We start from the raw sequence: 20,493 nt of genomic DNA on the forward strand, positions 1-20,493 counted from the left end.
TATGATTGTTGACAGTTCAAAATCCTTCTTTTGAAAACCACTTATTCCTACCCTTAGATTACTTATCTTTTATATATGTCTCTGTTTTCTATGTAGCTTGGATATCATATTTTTATCTAAGATAAATGCTACAAAGTTATATTTATCTAAGATATATACCATAAAATTTTTTTATTTGACATTTTCTTTTTTCCTAGCAGCACTTGTAAAACTTTAATTTTATGCAATCAAAATTGCCTACTTTGTCTTTATGATAACCTCTATCCATTGTTCAGTTTAGAACTCCCCTACCATCCCACATAGTTGTAAAGGAGATGTCTTTCTGTTGTCTAATTTTTATAATACATAATTATAATATTTAGATCACACAGTCATTTAGACCTTATTGGTATATGTGGTGTGAGATATTTATATACTCATTTCTAGCATACAAGTCTAAGAAGTCTAAGAAGTCTAAGAAGTTGGGCTGGCTGGATGTTCAGCAAATGAGAAGTGGTGGGGTAGATAAAAGAAAAACTTTAACTTAACTGCTAGAGGATGGTAAGTATACTAATTTTAGTGAAAAAATGACTGCCAACAGTTGCAAAAGCAATTTGTTATTATTCACTCAGTTTCCAGTAATGTCTTACTCCTTCTTTGTGTACTACCCAGTGTTCCACCCACTTGCTCCACAAATGCAAATAAGAAACTATAAAAAGGAAGGCCTAACAGTCTGCCAATAAGTAATCCTATTTAGCCTTAAAAGCACTAAGACTTGGGACACTATATTGTATAAAAGCTCAAAAGTAGATTCAGGGGCAGCTGGGTAGCTCAGTGGATTGAGAGCCAGGCCTGGAGACAGGAGGTCCTAGGTTCAAATCCTGGGCAAGTCACTTGACCCCCATTGCCCACCCTTACCATTCTTCCACCTAGGAGCCAATGCACAGAAGTTAAGGGTTAAAAAAAAAAAGTAGATTCAGTAGCTACCTTGCAAATGAATGAATAATTGACATTTACATACGTCATTTATAAGCTTGGTAAGTGTGACTCAGTCCCCCAGAATCTGTTCACCTCTGTGTCAGATAATGACATCAACCTCTACTAGAAAAGACAAAGGAAAAGACCTTTGATATAAGGTGGCTGTCTTAAGGTACTCTTTCCCATCACCTCCTATGTGGAACACTGGTGATTCTTACTTTATATATATATATATGTATGTATGTATGTATGTATACGTATATATATATATATACACTTTATAAACAGGTATATAATTTATTTTTTAAACCCTTAACTTCTGTGCATTGGCTCCTAGGTGGAAGAATGGTAAGGGTGGGCAATGGGGGTCAAGTGACTTGCCCAGGGTCACACAGCTAGGAAGTGTCTGAGGTCGGATTGAACCCAAGACCTCCCGTCTCGAGGCCTGATTCTCAATCCACTGAGCTACCCAGTTGCCCCCAACAAGTATGATTTAAAAAAAAGTATGGGGTGCAAGGGGTTGCTCCATCCCTCTATGGAATCTCTCATCACTTACTTTATTGTGACATGAAGGCTATCTCTTTTTATCTAGACTCATATCACTTCTCACCTGGACCATACAATAGACTTCTAAGCAATTCTCTTCTCCAGCTATTTCCTTTTTAAATACCCTGGTCAGATGTAAGCTTCCTAACATACAGACCTGATTAAATCATTTAACTGGTTAAAAAATCTGGGCTTTTCTACTACATATCTACTGAAGTTCAAATTTCTTGATTTAGGAGCCTACACAGCCTACTTTACCAGTCTTATCTTGTACTATTCTCCTTCATGCATTTCCCTGGACTCTATACAAGCTGGACAACTCTCCAGTCTACCAACATTCTACACCCCCTTCGTTTGCCTTTTGTTATTCCTTAGAACGTCCTCCCTACCATCTCTGTCTATTGAATTCCTATTTCTTTTTGAGGAATTAAAATATCTCTGGCCTCCATGAAACCACTCTTGATTCACCTAGCCAAATATAATTGCTCCTCCTTTAGAAATTACATCGCATTGTTTTCAAAAATTTGGTATTATACATAACAGTATAAATTTTATTTCTCTCAGTAAAATCTAAGTCATTCTTATATTTCCCTCAGGGCCCAGTATGGTGCTTAGCACATAAGAAGCACTTAATCAGTGCCTTTTGAAAATAAATATATGAAGACTGGCTTGGGAATTCTGAAATGGGTAACTGCAGTTTGTATGAAAGGATATGCCTTATAAAAATACACTAGCCTAAAGACATTTGTCCTATTATCTGGATTACATTACATTCAGGATTACATGATTTGAGGAAGAAGAGGGGCAAGAACATGAAAAATAAGCAAATCCATCCATATTTTTTGTAAAATAATATTTCAAAATCACCCTCCTTTTAGTCATTTTGAGAGACTGAGAGCTATGGGCAGAAATATTTGCCATTAACTTAAGGACTTAGGGATATTGCCAAAGCAGTTTAGTTCAGTTGACATTACAATCTTGTTATGACCTAGAAAAAAGGGAGGAAACTTTAGGTGGAAAATAGAAATAATACATTACATAATGAGAGTACAAATTAGATAATGTTAAAACCCTAGAATTAAAAGAAAATTGGCTAAAAATTAGATCCAGGAATGTATTCTATAAAACTCTATTAGTTTTTATTCAAAAGCATAGAGAAATTGACCTCTTGAATACCAACGAAATATCATGATTAAAAATGAACAAAAATTCACTTTATATGAAGGATATTTGTTTGCAGAGGTCACCAAGTCCAATGTGAGAGAGGCATAATCCTTTAGAAATTAATAATTGTCAGGAGAAACAGAAAATGCTTATGCTAAATTGAATCCAGAGTTTAAAAAAATTCTTGCCATTTACTGTCCACAATACAAAATTTTCATTCCTTGTTCTCACTATGCATCATTATAGTGTGGAAGTGATTGTGAGTTATAGATGGTGCAGAAGATTTTAATAACCTAGAAACGGTTTGAATATAGACCTGATGAGCTGTAAAAATATATTAAAAGAGTTGCCCATTACACTATGTTGATTCTCTGATGTTATGCAAAATATAAATAATTAAAGAATTTAGAAAATCCATTAAGGGTTTTTGTAAGAGTATTCAGGCTGTCTATATGTGTATGATATGCTCATATGTATATGATATACACATGTATATATGATATACACAGTGGATAAAGTGCAAGATTTGGAGTCAGGAAAACCCGAATTTAAAAAAAAACAGTAGCTGTGTGACATTGGGCAAGTCCCTTAATCCTCTCTATGCCTCAATTTCCTCATCTGTAAAATGGGGATCAAAATGCATCTACTTTTCAGGGTTGTGAGGATCACATATTTGTAAAACTTTTTGCCCAATATAAATTTGAGCTATTATGTAAAGACATATGTAAATGTGACATAAGCAATTGGATATAGGAAAGATCAGCTTAAAGATATAGTATACAGAAATAAAATTCAAATAAAGAAACATCTTCAGCATATACTCTTAGTGCCAATATAATTTACAGTAACACTCACTTCTTCACTGACAAATTTCCAATCTTGTTTCAGCTCTTCACAGTACATTTCCCATTCTCTAGAATTCTCAAGCAAACTCAGCCATCTCTCCCACAGGGCTGACACAGTTTTGAGCAGACATATACTGTCATTTTCTGTGCACATAAGTCTCAAAAATCTGAAGTCTTGTCGTAGCTTCATTAGTTCTTCCTGGGTTGATACAAGATCTGACACAAAATTCTTAAAGAAAAAAAAGAGAGAGAATGGGGGAGAGATTGGTGACAGTTTTCTCCATTAATTTATAGTTAACATTGAAAACAAATTGAAACATAATGAAAGCTATTATTTAAATATTTCCTACATATTATAGGATCGGTTATATGGTCCACATAAGCATCTATATTTCAATATAAAGAACAAGTTCTATGATAAAGGCAAAGGACTGAAACCTCAAATTCCATTTTTTTGTCATTCATGATCATTTATGCTATGTCTAATGATGCTTAACCAGATAGGGCAAGATACTGGGGTCAGGGATAATAAGGAATCAAATAGGTCTCTGAACATAAACCCAAAAGACCATGCAAGGTCAGAACAAAGGCTTCTCCTAAGCACTGAAGAAATCCCAGGGATTGAGAGTGATATGGGCAGCCAGTTGACAGAATGGGAAGAGAAGACTATCACACTGATGGCGAAGCTATGAATTTGTTTGGGATATATATACGCATATATATATCCCAAATTCATAGCATATTTATATTTATACACATAAATATAAATAATTATTTAAGGAATGTGACTAAGCTGTTTATACCATTTAACCTCACTATGAGATATGTGTGTATATATCTATGCATGTATAAACATATACATGCATATGCGAGGAAGTCAAAGACAGAAAACAAAAGTTAAATATATGTGTGTATGTATGTGTACATTATATATCTACTTGATCTCCAGGTTCCTTTTTAGCTTTACAATTGTATAGTTCTATGCTCCTATAAAGTCCATCTGAATGGCTTTCCAGCCATACTGAAGCTCTGACTTTATTATGTTATTTCTATAATATTTTATTTTGCATTATTACATACATGTGTATGTATATTTAATAATTCCTGCCCTCAAGAAACTTGTATTCAGTGAGAGTGGGCGAAACAATATGTACAGAACAGACAAGCAATTTGAAAAATATATAAAGCAAATACCAACTCATTTCTGGGAAGGAGGGTAATAGTAATGGGTGAATCAAGATAGATCTATGTAGCAAAGACATGTGAATAAATCTACATATTAATTACACATATAATTATATGATATATAACTACATGTTTATATATGTGTGTGTATATTTGTGTATACACACACACATATATCCCAAGGAAGTCGGATAGAAGCAAATGTTACATGTCTACCTCTCCTGCTACCTAACATTTCAAGATATTCCCTGCAATACTCTTTGTAGCATCAAAGAACTGAAAACAAATTAGATGTCCAATGTTTGAAAAATGGCTGAAGACATTTTGTATGGGATTTATGAACAAAAGGAACTATTATTGTGCAGCAAGGAATGATAAACATAAGGAATTCAGAGAGACATGTAGAGGTTTGCATGAATTTATGCAGTGAAAAAATTAGCACAAAAAAGCAATTTATAAAGGATTACAATAATGTAGATTAAAAAATTACTAAAAAAAGTTGAATAACTGAAAAATGAACAATTCTGGAAAATATGATAATATATTTATACTTCAGAAAGGTAAAGAACTAGTAGGGCAAAATTTTACATATAATTTCAGAAGTCATCACTTTAGCAGATGTTTTTGCTTGATATTTTTTTTCTTTTTTCACAAGAGAGGCATTAATCTGGAGAGGGGGTGCATCTTTCCAAAAATAACTCTTATATAAAGACAAGAGCCATTGCTAAAAAGTGTTTTTAATAGAAAATAATAAGCCATCATTTAAAAAATCCAAATGGACCCTAATCAAATTAAAGTATAATAATTACTTTCTATTTCTCATCATCAGGATAAAGTAAGTGGCACAATGTATAGAGCATCAGGCCAAAAGCCAGAAGACCCAAGTTAAAAATTTGGCTTCAGACATACTTATTAGCTCTGTAACCCTAAGCAATTCACTTAACCGCTGTCTGCCTCAGTTTCTTGGTCTGTAAAATGGGGATGATAATAGCACCTGTCTCCTGAGGTTGTTATAAGGATGAAATGAGATAATAAGTTCCTGATACATGGTAAGTATTTATTAATTATTACAATTATTAGTTCACCTTACCCATGAGCAATTAATATTTCTCTAATTGTTTAGATCTACCTTTATTTGTGTGTAAAGCATTTTATCATGAGCTTCATTCACCCACCCTAGTCTTTGGCATATATACACACTAGATACTTTAGAATCCAATTTACCTTGCTCTGTTCCAAGTGCTCCAAAGCTTCTCTGTAAGACATTGGCTCTTGGGAAATGGATTGCTGAAGTCCCCTTTCCACTTTGTTCAAGTTGGCACAAATTTTTTGTTTGATTTTGTTGTAGCTTTCATAGTTCTTTAGGCACCTAAACATACATAATTGGTAAAGAAAATGAGTTCATTAGACAGAAAAGAAAGATTTTGGAACACTGAATGGACCAAAAACTTGACAATTCAAATCTTTTTTAAGACTTATGGGGTCCATTCTATAGCACTTGAGGAAGTATGTCTCCCAAAAAAATTCAGTGAGCAATTTCATGTGATAAGAATCCCTAGTTCCCCCACCCCTGGTCATTTTTAACAATGATGTTAAATACTCTGGTGAACCCAAATTCTTACAACCACCTCTGTTGGTTTGTCATGTATCTACTTGATCTCAAAGTGTCTTTCAAACTTTAAAATTCTATAGTTCTATGATCCTATATAGTCCATTTGAACTATTCTTAGCCATCCTAAAGTCTGACTTTATTACATGGTGTTTCTATAAGCCTTTGTTACTCATTAAATATATACATGTGTGCAATTATACATTAATGCACATACACATATCTATTTAGTTCCTGAAATACAGTATTTAATTTGCCATGGAGCAAGTCAGGAAATAGCAACCATTCAATCATTTTCAATAAGAATTTGCTAAATGTCAATCAAATATTAGATACAGGAGATATGAAGAAAAATGAAATAATTTCTGCCCTTAAGAAGCTTGCATTAAATTAAGAGTGGGAGGAATAACAAGTACACTGATGAGCAAATTTTTTAAATATGTTAAGTAAATGCAGAACCATTTCTGGGAAGGAGGACAATAGCAACTGGGGAATTGAGACAGAGTTCTATAGTAAATGATACATTAAGCTGAGTTATGGAGAAATTCAGGGTTCTAAAAGGTATGGATAAGGAGGGAGAGCATTCTAGGCATGGCAGGAAGCTTGTTCAAAGAAACAGAAACAAGAGATGAACTGTCATGTAGGAAGAGCAATAAGGAAGCCATTCTGGCTGGAACATAGAATATGTGAAAGAGAATAATTAGCCATAAGCTTGGTGAAGTAAATTAGAGCTGGTGTGGAAAGAAATTTATATATCAGAGAGAAGAGTTATGAAGCCCCAATCCCAAAACTTTTAGATTGGGAAAGATTGTACTATCTTCAAGGGTCCTGGCATATAGATGAAGTCAAAATAAAAGAGATAAAGCATTTTTCTATGGTAGAAAGCATTCATAAAAGCTTTGCATGTTTTTATAATGCTTTCCATGAAGCATTTGGAAGTGGAAAACATTTTAAGAGATCATTTAACCCAAGGCACAGGTATCAAACATATGGCTCATAGGTCACATGGGATCCACATACATCATACTCTCAAGTACAATACAAATTAGATTAAAATACCACTGGGAAATATTTATCACAACAACAAAAAATATAAAACATAGATAATGTTGATATGTGATTTTCCAAGTCAGAGTGTGACCCACAGGGATCCTCACTTATGGTCTGGTGGGTCCCATTTCTATTTGAGTTTAACACCACTGGTTCATGGGTTCTTAATCTTTGATGTCCTAACACCCTCTGGTAAAGTCTGTAAGCCCTTTCTCAGAATAATATGTTTAAATTAAAAAAATAAAATACATAAAATTACAAAATAAGCCAATTATATTTAAAAAGTTATTGACAATTTTTAAGTTTAAAGGGTTTTAAAATATTATTTAAATTTATAGACTCCAAATTAAGAAACCCTTATCTAGATAAATTCTTTTATTTTTACAAATGTGGAACTTAATATTCACAGAAAGGAATTTATTTAGTAAAAGTCATACAGGCAGTAAGTAGCAGAACCAAGATTGGACTCCCAAGTCTACTGGCTACAAATCAATTAATATTTTTGAATATTTAAATTAACAAATTTACTGTATTAGAAAATTTGGCTGAAATACTTTTCTTTATTGCACTGAATCCTAAGACTTCTTCCCAACATTACCTCCATGAGGTTTTTTCCTTTAACTTTTTCCCAGTTAAATGTAGAAATAATTTTTGATAATTGTTTCTGACATTTTGTGATTCAAATTCTTTCCCTCCATCCCTCCTGCTTTACTCTGAGACAGTAAATAGTCTGACATAGGTTATAACAGTGGTTTCTTGCAATACATATTTCTATTTTCCTGATGCTGTATGAGAAGACACAGACCACAAATATAACTTAAAAAAAAAACTACTTCCAATGTTAAGTAAGATCAGTTTAGAGTTACAATAATAACAGCTCCCATTTTTATAGTATATATACATTTTCTCATTTGAATTTCACAAAAACCTTGTGAGACAAGAGGAAGGTGAGACTCAGGAAGATTAAGTGATTTGCTCAGTCACAAAGCTGGAGACCCAAATCCAGGTTTGCCAGCTCCAAGCCCAGTGAGCTTTCTATTCTATGATGAGAAGCCAAGTAAGAATGAAAAAGACTCATAGAATATTTGCCAAACACTATACAGGAATGTACTTAAAAATATAGTTAAATGGCAAAGTTCAGGATATGAAAATACTAACAGTAGAAATGGTCAGCATCTTAACTGGTTAATTGGATGCAAACAGAGTCAATTATTATTTCTATTTTTGCCTAAAAGAATAAAAGTGATTAAAAGAGCACAATATAAGGGAAAGAGAAAAGGTCTTAGTGACAGGACTTGGGTTCCAATCCTGGTTCTTCCACTTATTACCTGTATGTTGCCAGGCAAGGCTTTAGCCTTGTTTTACTCAGTTCTAAGTTTCCATTATACTTTCATGACATCTCCAGCCATTTTCCCTCAACTATGCCATCTTTTTAGCTCCCCAGCCCCTCTTTATGTGTTGTCCTCCTTTAGAATGTAAGCTCCTTGAATTTTATCTTCCTGGCTTTTATTTGTATCCCTAGCATGTAACATGATACCTGACACATAGTAAGTACTTATTAAATGTTTCCTATATTGTTAAGTGACTCTTTGAGCCTCAGTTTCCACATCTGTAAAATAAGAGAGCTGGGCTGATTGTCCAAGGTTCATTTCAGGTGTAAGGAAACCAGAGGCAGCCAGATGACTCACTGGATTGAAAGCCTAGAGAGAGGTCTTGGGTTCATATCTGCTTCAGACACTTCCCTAGCTGTGTAACTCTGGGCAAGTCATTTAACCCCCAATTACCTTGCCTTTCCTGTTCTTCAGATTTGGAACCAATAAGGTTTAAGAGTTTTAAAAAATGATAGAAAAAGAAAAATAACCAATTGGTCTCTTTGAGAAAAATATCACGTACCTTTCTAAGTCAGCTTTCTTTGTTTCAGCTGATTCCTTGATCAAAGAATAACTGTTGATAATTTCACACAATACATGTTCAAGTTGTACTTTGTCTTTGGGACCAGTTACGTTTTCCAACTTTGAGGTGAGGTTTTTTAAGTCCACAACCAAGGCCTTAAACTCCTCTTGTTTCCAGTCAGTCAACTGTTGAGATTCCCCAAGATTATCAAGATCTATTTTATGTGAATTAACAATGGCTCTAAATGAATTAATGAGTCCAACTGCTCTTGTGACTGCTTCATTGAAATGTTTCATGTTCTCCAAGGCCTCATCCAGGATATTCTAGAAGATATAACAAATCATTTGAAAAAATAAAATTATAAAACATTTTAGATTTGAATAGCAAATGGATATTAACGCTAAAAACAAGAGTTACTATAATTGATACCATAGATCAAAAATAAGATTGTTCCTTTCTCTACTAAAATCTTAACATAGCACATTGACATAGAACTACCTGGCTTTATAGTTTTTATACCATGATCTCACTTATTATTTTCCAAGTTTTAGAGCTGAAGAAAATAGAGCTCTTAGGAGGGTTAAGTTGTTAGACCAATATCACGGATCTAGTGTATAACAGAGTTAAGAGACTACTGAGTACTAAACATTCTAATATTCCATTCATGATCGACATCATCTTTCCCCTAGGCTTACAAACTATATGCTGTATTTCCAGTATGTTTAGCAAGAATTGTGTTTTATAGAATTTGCAAAGGTCATTTGTACAACAATGGACTGTTCAAGAAAACATCTCAGTATCTCCAGAAACAAATTTTCCAGCAATGAATCTGATTTGATAACCTAACATGTACATAAAGATGCATTTTTAATGTTTTTTGTGTATTCAATGTTGAAATGAATAAAGGATTTATGAACTTGGATAATTAAAGAATTCCTAATTTGTATTCACTTCTCTTAAAAAAAATTCAGCCTGAAAGCAAAATCCTCCTTACTCTAATTAAATAAATGTATTTAACTCATCAATTCAATTTGGCAACTATATTGTGCATTTGCCTGAAGTGCTCTCTTTGCTGCCCCTCCCCTTGATAACATCCTCTCCATTCTCCAAGGCCCACCTCAAATTTGAGCTATTTCACGAAGCCTTCCCCAAATTCCTCAACTCAAATTGATTTGCCATACTTCTAACCTCATGATATTTTATCTCTTTTTATCTATTTGCAGCAATCTAAATTATATATATCTATATGTGTGTGTGTGTGTGTGTGTGTGTGTGTGTGTGTGTATATGTCTGTATGCATGCATTATAATAGAAACAGCAAGATATACCAGAAAAAGCAAAAGATACATAGTCAGAAGACCTTTGTGAGCAGACCAATCCCTGCATCTGTAACTTACTGGTTGTCATATCTTCTGAATGCCACATAAGTTCTAAGCCTCAGTTTCCACATATGTAAAATGAGAATGATTCTAATACTTTCACTTCCTCCTTCACTGGGTTATTTCATTCTCTGCAATTCAACAAGCATTTAAAAATATCTATTATGTGCACTAGAGAAGGAAAGGGCAAACCACTCCAGTATCTTTTCCAAGAAAACCCCGAAAAGGAGTTATGAAGAGCTGGACATGACTGACCAACAAGATGATAACAAAGCTACTAAGTCTCAGAAGGAGGATGTGAAACTTGAGTCTTATTATCTGAACAACAAATTATGCACCTAGCACAATGTTAGGTAGATATTGGAGGGGGATACTGAGGAGAGGTACAGAATTTAGGTAGGCAAATACAGTATAATTAGAAGAGGGAAATCACGAAAATGAAAACACTTTGTCAAGTGTCAGGGCTAAAATAAATTTGAGTTGTTATTCTGATCTTTAGTTCTTCTTACTGATTTGGATGCTTGCTGAGGGTAGAGATTTTGACTTATTTATTTATCTCTCCTAAAGCTTGAGGTGAACACTCTCTATCAGAATGGGTATAGAACCAGCAAAGATTATTTGTTTTGCCAGGATGAATTTGGAAACTCATTTTTGGATAACTAATTGAAAAACTGTCATTAAGTTAACCTAAAATTCAACTTACTAAGATTTAAAAGGGAGAGAAAGGAATGTGTTGTTTTTTAATTGGGTCCAACACTTCAAAACTCCATGGACCACACAGTTTGTTAGGTTTTCTTGGCAAAGATATTGGAGTGATTTGCCATTTCCTTCTCCAATGGATTGAGGCACATAAAGGTTAAGTGACTTGCCCAGGATCACACAGCTATTAACTGTTCGAGGCTAAATTTAATTCAGGGATTTCCTGACTCCAGGCCCATGCTCTATCCCCTGAGCCATATAGTTGTCAAAGGGTAAGGGAGGAAAGATGCTATCCTAACTCAATCCATTGGCCTTCCTTTAGCCATCGCAGCTTCTCTTTATCTATAAGGGAGGTCAGTCTTCCTAAAAGATAAAACAAAGAACTATCATCACCATAATACACCTAAAAAAAAAAAAAAGATGCATCAGCTACTTTATGGAGAAACATACCGTCCGTAAAGCAATGCCTTTGTCAAATTGTAGCTGAAGATCTTCAAGTTCATTCAGTTTTGTTTCCAAATTCCTGGTTTCATGAGAGTTATCTTCTTGCCTTGGATATTCTTTGACAGTGATAGCTTTGATCTTGCAAAGCTCAGCCTTAACTCTTTTCTGAAGAACTTCACAATTATCCTTTTCCTCTTGAATTTGTTTTATTTCCAACCCTACTTGTAATGGCTGTTGTAACTGAAAATTAACTTCTGTTAGAACATACAATGCACATTCCAGTTGGTCTCTGAAATCCTTTTCACTGACAGATCGAGGTTGAAAATTTTCAACTACATTTTGAAGAAATTTGTACAGCTTGTTATTTTCTTCTGCAAGGAGCTTTATTTGTGGTATCTCCTGTTTGAAAGATTCCTTAATGGTTTCATTGGCACTTAAAAGATCTATTGTTTCTTGGCACAAATATATGGCTTTTTCAACTTTTTGACTCAAAATCTGGGCACTAAGTAGCCTGCTTTCTGGAGAAAAACTGGTGTCATTTACTATTTCAGTAAGTTCTTTCTTAATTTGCAAAGTTACCATTTGCAGTTCATTTAGTGATGTCTGAAGCTTTACATTTTCTTCATTGACTCTCTCTAATTGTTCAGTCTTTTCCTTAAGTTCTGTTATTATTTTAAGTAACTCTGCCTGTACTTTGTCAAGGTGTGAACTGTCCCAGTTGAGTCCCAGGGATTCAAAAAATTCTTTGTGTTTCATTATTTGTACAATATTAGATTGAAGAACAGAGATTCTTTCTCTGAGCTCACAGATTTCTTCCTTAGTTGCCTGATTTGCTTTTCTGTTCAGTAGCAGCTCATGATTACGTATCTGGCTTAACTCTTGCTGCAACATGTCTGTTTTTTCAAGAAGTTCAGTGTAGATATCTAGCTTTTTTCTAACTTCATGATGCTTATTCTGCACTAATCTTTGTGTCCACCTGGCTTTGTTCTTAAGGTTTCTTAATTGATCATCGAGAAATACTTGTTCAAATACATTTAAACACTTAGAGAAATCTGTTGCCTCCTGGAAATGGGTTGAGATGAGCCCCTCAGTTGTCTGTAGTTCCTTCTGAGAGTCTTTCAAAGTAACAAGGTATTGATCTAGGTCCTCCTTTGAAGAAGCTGTTTTGAGCTCAGGGGTGATTAATACTTCCTTTCCTTGGAGAGAACTCTGCACTTTCCCCAGTTTCTCAAAAAATGTGCTTCTTTCTTCCAATCTGGTCTCCAATTGCTCAGCTATTTCAGTGCATTTTGAAACAAGTGCCTGGTTTAAGCTTTGCAATTCATCTAAAAAATTAGTTAAGTCAGTGGCTTCACTTTGACTCAGATCAGGGATGACATCTTTAGTTTCCTCAATCAAAGACTCTATAATTAGCTGTTTATCTAGAACCTCATTATGTACCATCTTGTGTTTTCTGATCTGTGACACAATATTATCTGGAAGAAGTGCAGCTGTCTGCTCCAGGCCAACTAATAGATTATTAACCCACAAAATAGCTTCTTGAATCTTTTTCATGGTCTTGCAACTCTTCATCTGGCTGTCCTTTTCCATTGTTAGAGGCTCCAGTGCTTCTAGCTGCTCTTGTAAATTACTGATTGCATTTTCCAATTTCTTCTTTTCTTTCTTTCCCCAAATTCTTTTCATCTGATGCTCAGCTCTCCCTCTTAAAAGTGAAAAGTTATCCTTTATGACTTGGACCTTTGTGGCTAAGGACACTAGATCTTTATGTTCCTCTTGCTCAGATGGAGAGTTCAACTTTAGCTGCTGCTGGTGCTGCTGTTGCTCTTGCAGTGAATTCTCTATGTCTTGGATCTTATGCATCAAACACTGAAGTTCATCCCATTCAGCACCTTGTTGAGAATATTTCTTTTGAATCCACTGTTCTACTTGTTCCCAACAAAGCTCAAGTTGCTTAACTTGTTTTTCTGCTAACTTCTTATCCATTTCACTTAGGTGTCTTGATAAGTTCTCCTGTTCTTCCTTAAGTTTGCTTAAGGAATCTTTCTCCTTATGTATTGATGCCAGACATTTTTCTAGTTTCTTCAGCTGCTGTATGCTTTCCATAGATGCACTGTCAAAAAATATATATGATTGGGGTCATTAACATGGATTACACAACAAAGGGATACAAGCTGCTACATGACTGTGTGGCTTATCTCTTCTGGTTGGTTAGCCCCTTCAATCTATTCCCAACTACAGGTAGACCTTATTCTTTGGTGGACATAGACAAGACACCTTGTTTTCCAGTGACTTTAATCAATCAACAAATCAATAAGTATTTATTAAACACTTACTATATGCCAGGCAAAAACTATGAAGTCTCTCCATTCAAGAAACTTACATTCTACAGGAGGAAATAATGTATATACATATATATGTAATATGTAAGATGTTATTCCTGATCTGAGCCAATGTGAAGTCACTGACTTCATATAATATAATATGTAATAATAATTATAGCTAACATTTAAATAGCATTTACTACATGTCAGGCACTGTAAAGTGCTTAGGAGTTTATAATTATTATCTCAGATCCTCACAACAACCTAGTATTGTTGTTCTCTTCATTTTACAGATAAGGAAACTGAGGCAAAGAGAAGTTAAGTGACTTGCCCAGGGTCACAAGGCTAGTATGTGTTTGAGGCTTGATTTGATCACAGCTTGTCTTCAAGTCTGGCATTCCATCCACTGCACAATCTAATGGATTCAATAAATAAATGAAACAAGTACAAGGGAATTTTGAGAGGAAGGAAATGTGAGCATCTGAAGGAAGAGAGAGATTTTAAAAGTCCTCTTGCAAAAGGTGCTTACACTGATTTTTTGAAGGAAAAAAGGATTTCTAAGAAGGATAAGTAAACAAAGTATATTTAAAGAAAAGGAAATAGACTGCGAAGACAAGAAAAGGAGAGATGGAGTCTCATGTGTAAAGGACAATGAGTAGGGTATTTTGGCTAGATAAATGCTTCACAAAAAGGAATACAGTGACAAAAGTCTGGAATGAAAGTCTAGAGCAGTGATTCCCAAACTTTTTTGGCCTACCGCCCCCTTTCCAGAAAAAAATATTAATTTTTTTACCCCCTAGAAATTAATTTTTTAAAATTTTATTAGCAATTAATAGGAAAGATATATGTATTAATGTTTCTACCTTTTTTGTAAAATATAGTAAAGAAAGGTGTAAATTAGAAACATTGAACTTTGAAATTATGAAACTATTTATTGAACTCAGAATAGAATGTAATACAAAAAAAGTTAAAACCTGTGGCTATCACCGTCTACCTGGATCGCTGCAGTACCCACCAGGGGGCAGTGGCAGCCACTTTGGGAATCACTGGTCTAGAGCTAGATTATGAAGATATTTAATGCTAGACTGAGAAGAATCCTAGGTAGTACGATGGATTAAATACTGCTTCTAGAGTAAGGAAGACTCAAGTCTCAAGTTAAATTTCCAGCTTAAGAAATTTATAATCTATGTGACCGTGGGCAAGTAATTTAACCCATTTGCCTCAGTTTTCTCATCCATAAAATGGATATAACAACAGCACCTATCTACTTCCCAGGATTGTCGGGAGGATAAAACAAGGCAATTTTTTTAAAGCACTTAATATCAAGCATATAGTATGTGCTACATGAATTATAACTATTATTGTCATTATTAATATTTAATAGGACACTGGAGTTTCAAGAGCAGACGAGTGTTATGGTAAGAACTGTGCATCTGTTGTGGAATATAGATTGGGGAAGGGAGAAATTGGAGGTAGGGAGGCCAATTTTGAAACAGTTGCAATAATCTAAGTGAGAAGCAATAACAAGTCTGAATGAATAAGAGAAAGAGGATGGGCAAATGTTGTGGAGGTAGAGTTGATAAGACTTAGCAACTGGTTGGATATGGGACATAAGAGAGAATTAAAGAACTAAAGTTGGCAGAAACCACAAACCTGAGTAGAACAGAAAGATGGTAAGAAAGGGTGTAGAGAGAGAAGAAGATCCAAGAGTTTTCTCCAAATGTAAACTCTTCTAGAACCAGCTGGTAGCATAGCAGATAGAATGCTGGTCCTGGAATCAGGAAGACCTGAGTTCAAATTCACCTTAAGCCACTTATTAGCTGTGTGTCCCAGGGCAAGTCTTTTTAACCTCTGTCTGCCATAGACTCCTGAAATTTAAAATGGGGATAATAACACCTACCTCCTAAGGGCTGTTTCAAGGATCAAATGAGATTAACATTTGTAAAAGGGGCTTAGCCCAGTGCCTGGCACAAAGTAAGACACTATCTAAATACTTATTCCTTTTCTTCCCCTTCATAAGAATAAAGTAAATGTTCGTTATTATAGTCAGTAGTTCATACATTATTATCAAAATCCCATTTAATCATAATTTTCAACATGAATGGCATTAACAATTTTTTAAAATACATACTACAATATATCTTTGCAATATAAATCAAGCCATGGCAGGGAAAAATGTATAATGGAAAAATTAAGCCCCTGAAGTTTCCTTTCATGCATTAAGTCATTCTAATGATCTATGTTTTAAATTAGACTCATTACTATTATCTTGGAAATCAGAAATGAATGAATAATTTTAGAGAATTAAAATATAATTCTTACATATGGCTTTAATTCTTTATTTCATGGGTTAATTTGTAAAATGTGCTCAAAATTTTAAATGTAACATTCACTTTTGTCTCAAAATTTTTTCCTTAAACTGCTTTTGTAGGTCCATAAGCCTATGTTTTATGCTCCAAAACCGCAACAAAACCAGGAAACTTAATAAATAATAAAAATGCATAAAATAATTTAAAACTAAGTTTATTTTTGTTCAATACTTTTTTTAGTTGATTTGTGTGGGGGACATGAGTTGGACATTTATTTATACAATGTTGCAAATTCATGGAGTTCTAGTCTCTTCTTGCCATGTAACTTCCTGGAGTTAAAAAAAAGAAACAACTGGATGAAATCCTCTTTCAAACCACAGCAAGGGACCTATACAGACCATGCAAAAAGAAACTTTACAAAGTACCAAAGGATAGGTTTAGATTAAAAAGGAAAACTATTCTGGGCTCTAGAAACTTACGCCTTTGTGCTTTCTTTTTCCATTGTTAATGCTTTCATTGATGATTTTACAGCCAAGAGGTGTTCCTGAAAATCTTTGATAAGAGAGTATTGTCTTTCCTTATCCTCCTTCAAGGTAACCAGTGCCTGAAGTAGTCCGTCCAATTGGTTTTCTGAATGTTGTACATTTTTGATATTCAAGGCACTGGTCTCTGTGTTGTGGGGTAACATGATGGACTCTTGAAATCCGATGTTTGCTTTCTTTGCTTCCAGTTGCCTATACAACATCTAGTTTCAAACCAAACAAACAAAAGCAAATAATTACACTCCTCATACAAACATATGGGTGACTGGCAAGTATGTAATCATTTTGTCTGAGAGACTGCAAATAGTTTTAGATGTTATTTCATTAATTCTATTATTCAAGAAAAGGACAACTAAGGTCATTGGCAGTTTAAGTGGTTTCTCTTTTATGAGTAGAATCTACATGAGATTGCTGGTATAATGCTAACTATTCAAATCAAGAAGCAAAATTAACAAGTACCTACTATGTGCTAATCACTGGGCTTAGGCACTTGGCTACAAACAGAAACAAACCAATCTCTGCCCATCAAGGAACTCACATTCTATTATTATTTTTTGCACTCTATTATTATTGTATGCCAACAGATTGCTTAAACAAAGCTGCCTTCTGCTTTTACTAACCTAAACTGCAAACTTTCCTTCCATTTCTCTCAAATATATTCCCAATTACATAAGTCTTGTTCAAATGTCAGCATTATTCACTTTCACCTGACTAAATAGCAACAACAACCCAGGATAGGCTTATACAATACCTTATAAAATTATAAGGAAAGTAAAACAATGACTAAGAACCTAGTCCTACTTACAATTAAATGGCATAAATGGCATTTTTCAAGACCAAAAGAAAATGACACAGAAAAAAGGAAGGATACAGGTCAGTATACCTGGGCTTTGTCACCAAATGAATCTGTTTTTAGGATTTTACTGAAAGAAGAAGCCACCTGATATTCATTAGCAGTACCTTTCTTTAAAAAAATGCAGGCAGATTTACAAGACGTACTGATTTGTACCTAATTATATATTTACAAAATAGATCATCAGGCAAAGGTTAAATAAGACTTTTCACTTTATGCAAGTATTTTGAATGATTAACATATATTGTATTGTGCAAGATAAATGATGTAATCATGCAGTGTTCTTCATATTTCCATACCTCTATCTCTTTTAATTGTTCATTTGCTGAAATAATATCCAATTCTAAAGGTTGATTTTGCAGTTCATTGACTCTCTGCTCATCTTCAATTTTTTTCATGCTTTCTTGAGCTTCAGGAAAAAGTTGTTTTGACAAAAGCATTTCTAAACTTGAATTCTGAAAACGTAAAAAATAAAAATCATTCAATGTTTTACATCTAAAATTCAACACTTATTTTTATTAAAATATTCAAACTATGCTGCTTTTATTATTTGAATGATAACATAATAGGATAAAGAAAGCTAAGTGTTTTGTAGCTGATGCAGATTATTCACTGAGTCACATTTTTTTCTCTACCCAGTTAGCACAAAAGAATTACTGAGACTGACCTTCTGGAAAATATATCAATTCTTTCTGTTAAGAGTATTTAGGATATACCAGCAATATCACTACTAGGTTTGTACATCCAAAGAGATAATTTAAAAAGTTGTACAAAAATATTAATAGCCACACTCTGTAGTGACAAACAATGGGTACTTGGGGGGGGGGTCCCTCAACTGAGGAATAGATCAACAATTTATGGTATATGATGGTGATGGAATACTATTGTGCTATAAGGAATGACACCAGGGCAGCTAAGGAATGATGAATTGTTTGATTTGTACATGACAGGAAAGATCTCCATGAACTGATGCAGAGTGAAATGAGCAGAACCAAGAGTTTTGTACACAAAAACTGAAAGATTCTGGAACAATCAAATGTAATCGACTTTGCTACCAGTAGCAAGGCAATGATCCAGGACAATCCCAAGAGGCTTATGAGAAAGAATGCTATCTACATCAAGAGAAAGAAACGTGGGAGTAGAAATGCAGAAGAAAAGTTATGATTTATCACTTGTTTATATGGGTATATAATTTAAGGTTTTGTTTTTAAAAGATTATTACAAAAATAAATAATTTGGAAATAGGTATCAAGTGATAATACATGTATAACTCAGTGGAACTACTTGTCAACTCCAGGAAGGGGATGGAATAGGAGAGGGAGAGAAAATGAATTATGTAACCATGGAAAATATTTAAAAAATTTTAAAAATTTCAATTTAAAAAATCACTATTTTTTTTTTTACTACTGGGTATAAAAGGCAGGAAACATATCTTTTTTTATCTTTGTATTTTCCCCAGCACCTATCACAGTTGCTTTGTACATATTAGGTGATTAATAAATGATTATAGAATTAATTAATTTAACACCATAATGGGAAGCAGTTTTACTTCTAAGGGAAGAAAAATAGGTTACAGAAAAGAAAAAAGTTACAAAGTGTACAACTAATTATACTGTAACACTCAGCACAGTATGTTGCAAACAGATGTATTATAAAATTTAGTAAGATATAGAAATGAATGAATGTAATTTTGACTTTGTAAAGCCACACTAAATAATAACTTCTATCATTAACCAGTCAGCAGCAAGAATTCAGGCAGGGATCAGGGAAGCTAGGTGGCACAGTGGATAGAGAATTGGGCTTGGAGTTAGAAAGATTCATCTCCCTAATTTCAAATCCAGCTTCAGACGCTATCTGTGTGACACTGGGCAAGTCACTTAATGTCTCTCAATGCTAAGCGACTCTTTAGGGTAATAATTTGCAAAGAATATTCAGACTGGCATTAGTAGAGAGGGAATTTCCTTATTGGTCCAATATTCATTCCTAAAATATTTCATCAAAGAATTTAGGCTAGTTTCTATGTCCAAGATACATCATAAATGGGCACTATTTTTAAAAACAACCTATTTTAGGTTTTACTTTCACTTGTTTAATTTTTTAAACAAATACAAAACCTATCCCAAGTTACTCTTATTTTTTCCCAAACCTGGAAAAAAAAGAGAAGTTTTTTATTTCTTTACGAGATGCCACATAATTTGTGACTAAAATAATGATAACTGGTATGGAAACAGCTTTACAGTATAATTATTCCTCTAAAAAAAGAGTTCTTATGGAAGTTACAATGAAACGTTCATCAAAAGGACCATTCTTGGAAAAAAAGACAAATTGTACAGTTGTTACCTCAGCATCCCACTTTTTTTTGTAAGCAACTTTTTTTTTTTATTTTTTTATTTTAAACCCTTAACTTCTGTGTATTGACTTATAGGTGTAAGAGTGGTAAGGGCAGGCAATGGGGGTCAAGTGACTTGCCCAGGGTCACACAGCTGGGAAGTGTCTGAGGCTGGATTTGAACCTAGGACCTCCTGTCTCTAGGCCTGGCTCTCAATCCACTGAGCTACCCAGTTGCCCCAAGCATCCCACTTTTTTACTCGTGCTCTGTTTTCAAAGGGGTCCGATGACATCACAAGGGTGATGTTTTGACTTGCATATGAACTACATTTATGTGAATCATACAAAGGCATCAGCCTCATCCTCTCT

The 20,493-nt window shown here is 34.2% G+C and overlaps 1 protein-coding gene across 1 annotated transcript in view; it reads right to left on the reverse strand.

Moving 5' to 3' along the window:
* Positions 1–20,493, reverse strand: part of SYNE2 (spectrin repeat containing nuclear envelope protein 2) — a 419,774-nt gene that overhangs the window by 189,415 nt on the left and 209,866 nt on the right. The window contains exons 51-56 of the mRNA XM_044664857.1: positions 18,096–18,251; positions 16,881–17,146; positions 11,778–13,881; positions 9,250–9,572; positions 5,922–6,066; positions 3,523–3,741 (exon numbers count right to left, since the gene is read on the reverse strand). Of these exons, the coding sequence (XP_044520792.1) occupies positions 3,523–3,741; positions 5,922–6,066; positions 9,250–9,572; positions 11,778–13,881; positions 16,881–17,146; positions 18,096–18,251 (3,213 nt within the window). The remainder of the gene's footprint in view (positions 1–3,522; positions 3,742–5,921; positions 6,067–9,249; positions 9,573–11,777; positions 13,882–16,880; positions 17,147–18,095; positions 18,252–20,493) is intronic.

This window comes from Gracilinanus agilis, chromosome 2 (assembly GCF_016433145.1).
Source record: "Gracilinanus agilis isolate LMUSP501 chromosome 2, AgileGrace, whole genome shotgun sequence".
Taxonomy (NCBI): domain Eukaryota; kingdom Metazoa; phylum Chordata; class Mammalia; order Didelphimorphia; family Didelphidae; genus Gracilinanus; species Gracilinanus agilis.